At 60.6% G+C, this 7,542-nt stretch overlaps 1 protein-coding gene across 1 annotated transcript; it reads right to left on the reverse strand.

The window, feature by feature from the left end:
- Positions 1–939: 939 nt before the first annotated feature.
- On the reverse strand, positions 940–7,485 carry MAP4K2 (mitogen-activated protein kinase kinase kinase kinase 2; the record flags this gene model as incomplete). The annotated part of the gene is given in 24 exon segments (NM_001168999.1): positions 940–1,058; positions 1,161–1,221; positions 1,301–1,380; positions 1,475–1,559; positions 1,648–1,689; positions 1,769–1,857; positions 1,940–2,045; positions 2,167–2,200; positions 2,290–2,328; positions 3,158–3,201; positions 3,771–3,829; positions 3,958–4,036; positions 4,441–4,548; positions 4,643–4,724; positions 5,090–5,152; positions 5,226–5,357; positions 5,436–5,508; positions 5,904–5,946; positions 6,034–6,081; positions 6,389–6,444; positions 6,748–6,812; positions 6,893–6,983; positions 7,214–7,271; positions 7,390–7,485. Coding segments are annotated over 24 exon segments (1,752 nt in total), but the record flags the coding sequence as incomplete, so codon positions are not given.
- Between the last annotated feature and the right edge of the window lie 57 nt (positions 7,486–7,542).

Here is a 7,542-nt window from a genome sequence, read left to right on the forward strand (position 1 = left end):
TTTTTTTTTGAGACGGAGTCTCACTGTGTCTCCCAGGCTGGAGTGCAGTGGCGCGATCTCGGCTCACTGCAAGCTCCGCCCCCCGGGTTCATGCCATTCTCCCGCCTCAGCCTCCCAAGTAGCTGGGACTACAGGCGCCCGCTACCGCGCCCGGCTAGTTTTTTGTATTTTTAGTAGAGACGGGGTTTCACCATGTTAGCCAGGATAGTCTCGATCTCCTGACCTTGTGATCCACCCGCCTCGGCCTCCCAAAGTGCTGGGATTACAGGCTTGAGCCACCGCGCCTGGCCTTTTTTTGTATTTTTACTAGAGACGGGGTTTCACCATATTAGCCAGGATGGTCTCAATCTCCTGACCTCGTGATCCACCCGCCTCAGCCTCCCAAAGTGCTGGGATTACAGGCATGAGCCACCCAGCTTGGCCTTTTTTGATTTTTTGTAGAGACAAGGTCTCCCTGTTTTCAGGCTGATCTCAAACACGTGGCCTCAAACAATCCTGCCTCAGATTGCAGGATTGGGATTACAGGCGTAAGCCACCACACCCAGCCCCGCTGTTTCTTGAAAGCAAGGACTCACCCATCTCCCCCGTTTCTTGAAAGCAAGGACTCATGGGATTATCCATGTCCCAAAGCCCAGCACAGGGGCCAACATAGCATAAGTGCTCAGTAAACGTTTGCTTAACTGTCAAGCCTCACATCCGAACAACCACAGCTCCCACAACTTGGAAAGCACTTTCACATCCACTATCTCCTTCTTGCCTCCCAACCAGCGGTGGGGAGGGGTGGGAAGGCCATCAATTGTATTGACAGAGGAGGAAACGGCGCTCAGAGAGGCAGAGTAACATGTCTAAGATTGCTGCAATCCCAGGAACTGGCAAGGCCATGTTCCAGCCCCTCGCTGCCCCTCTGCCTCCCACTCCCTGCAAGCCCAAGATCCCTGACCTGGGGATGATGCGCTGTGTGAGGCGGTTGGTGGGGATGGAGAGGGGAACCTGTTGCTGTAGCCTCCGCTGCTCAAACAGGCCTGGGAGGTCATGGGCCCAGATGTGCGTGGATTTCCCTGCAGAAAGGAGGAGAGGCTGGGCCTGGGGTGTTGGTGGGCAGGATGCTGAGGCGCTGGAGCCCCTGCGGGCCCTGCCTCCCTGCCTGTCCCACCTTGTACCTGAGAGTGACAGCAGCACGTTGTTCACGCAGTAGAGCCAGGAGCAGCGATGTGAAATCAGCTGGAGGCGACAGAGGGACAGGCGGTCAACACCCCAGGCCCCCCAAGGCCTCTGCCCCCCACAGTCAGCCAGGCCTCACCTTCTCCAGCGTATCCTCATGCAGTTCATGCAGGTTGAGTGTGTAGATGCCTTCCTCGGCCCCCACCACCAGGAATTGGTCTGCCAGTTTGGGCATGGGGTCAGAGGTCAGACACGCCCCTGGCCCAAGCTGAGAGATTCCTTGGGCTCCCACTTCCTCCCTGCCCCCGCCTACCCCGAGTAACAGGGTGAATCCAGGTGACAGCAGCGTGGATCCGCAGGGGGCAGCCGTTGAAGACCTTGGAGAAGCAGGCGCCCATCTGCGAAGGAGGCAAGAGGCTGGCGAGGGAGGGCAGGGGTGGTGGGTGGCGGGGCTGTGGGACTGCAGGGCTTGGGGCAAACACTTACGTGCACCTTGGGGGTTGGGGGGAGCCCGTGGCAGGACGACCTCTGGGAGGGAGGGAAGGAGTCAGGGCTGATGTGACAGCTGTAGCCACCCGTCTCCCCACCCCCTGTAGCACCCTCTCACCTCAGGATCCTCCCGCTGCTTCATGGTGGCCCAGGCCGTGGGCAGCAGTGGGGCGCTGTTGGGGCCTGAAGGAGGTGGGGGCAGGGTTCCTGCAGGCACAGGCACACTGCAATTTCCTGCTGCAGCCCCCACCCTGGGGCTGCCTCCTGGTCTCCCAAGCCTGGGACTCACCTGGGGGACTGGACAGAGGCTCCTCTGCTGGAGGCTCAGTGGGGAATGGCCCTAGGAACGGGGCCCGCTTGATGGTTCCCATGGCATCTTCTGGGGAGTCCAGCTCCTGGTAGGAGGGGCAGGGCCCAGCCCGGCCATTACCAGGTTGCCCTATAACCATGTCCCACTCCCAGTCGTACCCTCCGCAGTGGCCTGGATCCTAGCTCCAGCCTCCCTCCATGTGGCACCTGGAATTCTGAGGCTGACCGAATGGTCAGGCTCCTGTGGGAGGGAGATGAGGCGTGAGGCATGGTGTGACTGGCACCGAGGCCATCCACCCCTTACCCCTCCCCCAGGTCCACGCCCCTCACCTTTCCTCCAGGGCCTCCTGGACCGACTGCAGCAGGCTCCTGGGCAGTGGGGCAGAGGGGTCAGAGATCAACCTTTTTTTTTTTTTTTTTTTTTTTTTTTTTTTGAGACAGAGTTTAGCTCTTATCACCCAGGCTGGAGTGCAACGGCAAGATCTCAGTTCACTGCAACCTCTACCTCCCAAATTCTCCTGCCTCAGCCTCCCGAGTAACTGGAATTACAGGCATGGGCCACCATGCCCAGCTAACTTTTATTTATTTGAGATGGAGTCTTGCTCTGTTGCCCAGGCTGGAGTGCAGTGGCGCAATCTCAGCTCACTGCAACCTCCACTTCCTGGGTTCAAGCGATTCTCCTGCCTTAGCTTCCTAAGTAGCTGGGATTACAGGCATGTGCCACCACACCAGCTAATTTTTTGTATTTTTATTAGAGATGGGCTTTCACATGTTGGCCAGGCTGGTCTCAAACTCCTGACCTTGTGATCCGCCCACTTTGGTCTACCAAAGTGCTGGGATTACAGGCATAAGCCACCGCAGCCAGCCTAATTTTTGTGTTTTAAGTAGAGATGGGGTTTCACCATGTTGGCAAAGCTGGTCTCAAACGCCTGACCTCAGGTGATCCACCCACCTCAGCTTCCCAAAGTGCTGGGATTACAGGTGTGAGCCACCGTGCCCAGCCTAATTTTTGTATTTTAAGTAGAAATGGGGTTTCACCATGTTGGCAAAGCTGGTCTCAAACTCCTGACCTCAGGCGATCCACCCACCTCAGCCTCCTAAAGTGCTGGGATTCTAGGCGTGAGCCACCGTGCCGGGTCAGAGGTCAGTCTTTCTGCCGCCCCTGCCGCCCCCTGCAGCTTCCCCATCCCTCACTTACCCACTGAGCTCTTCCTTTCCCAGTAGTGTCCACTCTTCCTCCCACTGGGGGAAACCGAGGTAGAGACCAGGGAAAAAGCAGAGATAGACACGATGTGAGAGGGCGGTCAAGAGATTCAGGAGAGGAAAGACAGGCAGGGAAGGTGAGATGGAAACACGCAGGAGATGAGAGACACAGACAATGGAAGGCAGAGCTAAAGACTGTGAAAGAGAGGGCAAGAAACAGTGAAGGAGGAAGAGACAGGCTGGGGGTGAGGAGAGACAGTGACAGAACCGGTGAGGGCAGAGACAGGGAGTCAGATCACTGGGGACACACAGGTGGGAAAACGAGGCTGAGCAGGGTAGGGTGGGGGCTCGGGCACATGACGGCCTCCTTTTGGGAAAGGCAGGGTCTCTGTGCTACCTTCCAGCCACCCACCTAAAAGAACTTGGCCCAGGAAGGAGCCCCTAGCCCTCCAGGTCCCTGGGTAGAACAGGCTTGCTTGGACAGCCCAAGGTCCAAGGCCCGAGGTCACCCAGCTTCAAATCTCCCTTGATTTGAGCTGCTCGGCCTCCATCCGACCTCCCTGCCCCACCTCTGGGCACCACCTTCCTCTCAAGGCCTGCCTGCTCACCGGCTCATTCAGTGGGTCAGTTTCCTTCCTGCGTGGGGCGCCAAATTTCACCTGGTGAACTGGGGGGCCCAGAGTACAGGGGTTAAGGAGCTGGAGTCTCAGGATGGACCCCCTACTCTCACACCAAATCCGTGCGCACACAGGCCCCCCAAAATCTGCACACTCACAGCCCCTGCTGCAGACTCACACTGGATCTCTGAAGGGGTCCTCTCGGCCGGGCCGTGCTGCCCCCGGGAGTGAATGGTGTCTGGAAACATGTCATAGGTCTAAGGAAAAACAGAAATAGTGTAGACACACCTGGCACGCGCCTCATGCCAGGGCTGCTCTAGGAGCTTCACATGCACCAGTGCGTTTTGCTTTCATGACAGCCCTCTGGGACTATCATGAAATAAAATGGAACCCCACTTCACAGATAAGAGACCCCACACAGAGAGGTGCCAAAGATCATACAAAAAGCAAGAAAATGGCACAGTCATGGTCATGGTCAGCTTGGGCTCAAGGGCAGGGATCTATCACGGGGGGTGTAAAACTCAGCATGGGAGCAAAACTCAGCGTGGCAGAGACTCCCCAAGCTGGAATGGTGCCAATGAAAGGAACCTCCACCAACACCGCCCTTGGGCTCCTCCTAAGCGGACCTGCTCGAGACTCACTTTCCAGCCCCCTCACCTACCTCCAGCTCACAGTCCTCAGGGGAGGGGGTCCCTAGATGAGGGTCACTGGCTTTATCCAGCAGCTGTGTGAGAAGGGCCCGAGGGAGCTGCTGGGTTGTGAACGGGTGCTGGAAAGTCGGAGAGGGAGGTGATCAGGTTGGCCCCCGATCCAGGGCCCTGCTTTTGAGCACTGGGCCCCTCTCCCGGCCCCCTGCCTCCCACCTGCAGGAGCTTCTCTGCTGTCGGCCTCTTCTTGGGATTCTTGGTCAGGGCCAATTTGAGGAAGTGATGGAAATTCTGGGTCCTAGTGGGCACAAGAGCCCCCCAGATCCAGGTTAGCCCTCGTGCAGGGTGTCCTGCCAGCCGCCCCATCACCCCTCCAGAGGTATCTGCTGGGCCCGCCCAGGAAGGAGCCAGCTGAGGCCGAGGGCCACTGGCCGAGCAACGCTGCCTTGAGACACAGCGGCTCCTCCACCAACCGTCTGCCCTTCTTTCCTGACCACGCTGGGTCTTCAGCCCACAGAAGGACCAGGCCCCTCACTCAGATGGTCTGTAGTGGCTCAGAGAGGACAGGGCTCTTGGGGTTGCCCCCCGGGAGCTGGCAGAGGCTCCTTGTCCACTACGGGGCTGACAGAAAAGGGGGTCCCGGCAGCAGGGTGCGGCCCTTACCAGCGAGTCTTATCTCTCAGTTTAGGCGGCTGGAAGCTGCTCTTCGACATGAGCATCAGGGCCCTGTGGAGGGCGCGAGGTCAGGGGCCACGGGCAGCAGGTCAAGGGTCAGGTGAGGGGCAAGTGTTGGGCTGACCTCATGGGGTGCAGGTGAAATAGAGGGGGCTGCAGCTCGCCCAGCTCAATGGCGGTGATGCCCAGGGCCCAGACGTCACATAGCTCGTTGTAGCCACCTTTGCGCTCCACGGCAGCCACCTCCGGAGCCATCCTAGAGGTGGGGTCACAGATGGGATGGCCGGGTGCCCCCTCTGTGGCCCCTGCCCCTCTGCCCTAGGCGCAGCCTCACCAGTAGGGAGTCCCAATGAAAGACCTCCTCTTGGCCACAGACGCTGTCAGCTCGCCTGACACCCCAAAGTCAGCTGTGGGAGAAACAGCCACTCTTACCAGCCCTCTGGCTGCCACTCACCCTCCCACGCCCAGGGCTCTGGCTCCGGCTGCACCTGGCAGGGCTCAAATGGGCAGGTGGCCCTGCTTGGTCACAGCTGCCGCAGGCCCTAGGTAAGGCCAGGTCCCTCTCCTGAGAGGCATCAACCACCCTCTATCCCTGACGGAGTGCCTGGTCCCGTGTCAACTCCGTGCGGACCCAACCTCCTCCATTTTCCAGCAGGGAGAGAGTACCGTTCCATCTTCTAAGCAGGGAAACTGAGACTCAAGTGGCAAAGTGACTCGCCCAGTGACACCCAACCCTTGAGTCCAGGGTAGCCAGGGAGGGTCCACAGAACCCTCACCCTGATCGTGTCCCCAGGGTACTGACCCAGCTTGACATCTCCCTGGAGAGTGAGGAGAAGGTTGGCTCCCTGTGGGAATGGAGGAGAGAGAATCCCGTCTGGTGCCCCCGAGGGCCTCCTCCTCCCTCCCAGGAATGCCCTCGGCCTGGCGCCTACCTTGATGTCTCTGTGGATCTTCCCCTGAGAATGCAGGTGGTGGAGCCCCTGGGGACAAAAAGGAGTCCCTGAGAGCAGCCACCCAGCACTGTCCCACCTCCCCCGAACCCCCTCTCAGGACTGGGGCCCCCCACCCAGGCTGCTTCTTCCTCCCCTCTCCCCAAACAGGAAGTGACTGAGCCAAGAGGGAAATGGGCTGCTTCCGGCAACAGGGCTGGGGCCCCTCTTCCCCAGGACCTGGCCCCTCGGGCCAGCCCCACCCGAGGCACTCCACCCGCCTCCCTGCTGGTCATCTGGGCTCCCAGCCCACAGCTTCTGGAGACCAGAGGTGTGGGCACCTCACAGGCCCAGCTACCTTCAGAGCCTCTCGGCAGACGTAGGCAATCTGCCGCTCCTCCAGGGGCCCAGTGGCTGAAAGGAAAAGGGAGAGGCTGGCCTGGGGGCCCGGGGTCATGCCCACCCTCCCAGGCTACCCTGTGTGGGAAAAGCAGCAGGCACTGTTAAGTGAAAGCCGTGTTGGCCACGTCCCCTCCCAACTTAGTGTAGGATACTAAAGCCAGAGATGGACACCATTTCTCTCAAGGTCACACAGCCAGGCAGGAGTGGAGAGGAGCCCAAGTCCAGGGCCCAGAGTTCCCCTCCGGTACCCCAATGGGGTGGGGGTGGGGGTGGGGGAAGGCTGGGGCCTGCTGGGGCCTGGAGCCGTGGCCTCACCATGGTAAATCTCCTGCAGGGAGCCCCCTCCGCAGAACTCCATGCAGATCCACAAGCGGTCATTCCTAGGGGACAAAGAGCTGGGGTGGGCACACAGTAGGTCGCATGGGGGCTGCCTGGGGCCAGGAGGATAAGGCAGCCTCACCTGAGGTAGCTGCCAATGTAGGCCACCACATTGGGGTGACGGCACTCACGCAGAATGGTGATTTCCTGCTGGAGGGAGCTGATGTCGTCCCCTGGGAAGCACAAAGCATCATGGGGGGCGCGCTGGGGTTGCCCTGACTCAGTGCCCCCATCTGCAAAATGGGCACAGAGTGCCTCCCTCCGGACCAGGCAGGTGCCAGGTGACAGCACCTCCTGGGGTACGCCTCTCAGGGGTCTCGGAAACGTCAACCCTCCACCCGCACCCCGCGCCCGCAGGCAATCTGCCCTCCCTCTGGCGCAGAGGCCCGACCCGGGCCCTCACCTGGGTCTAGCTTGACTATCTTCACGGCGGCCAGTTCGGACGTGACCGTGTCGCGGGCCTGCAGGGGCGGAGGGTGAAGCGAGATGGGGGGCGGGGCCGGGGGCAGGATCCCGCCGCGGGGTGCGGGGCTGGCACCTTCCTCCCGGCTCTCCCGCCCGTCCCGTCGCCCGGCGCACCTTGTAGACGTCGCCATAGGTCCCGGCCCCCACGCGCTGCAGCAGCTCGAAGCGGTCCCGCGGGTCCTGCAGCGACACATCCCGCAGCAGCGCCATGGCCCGGCGCCGGGCGGGCCGGCGGGCGGGCCGGCGGGCGGGCTGGCGCGAGCTGCG

Source organism: Papio anubis, unplaced genomic scaffold (genome assembly GCF_008728515.1).
Source record: "Papio anubis isolate 15944 unplaced genomic scaffold, Panubis1.0 scaffold2137, whole genome shotgun sequence".
NCBI classification, from domain to species: Eukaryota; Metazoa; Chordata; class Mammalia; order Primates; family Cercopithecidae; genus Papio; species Papio anubis.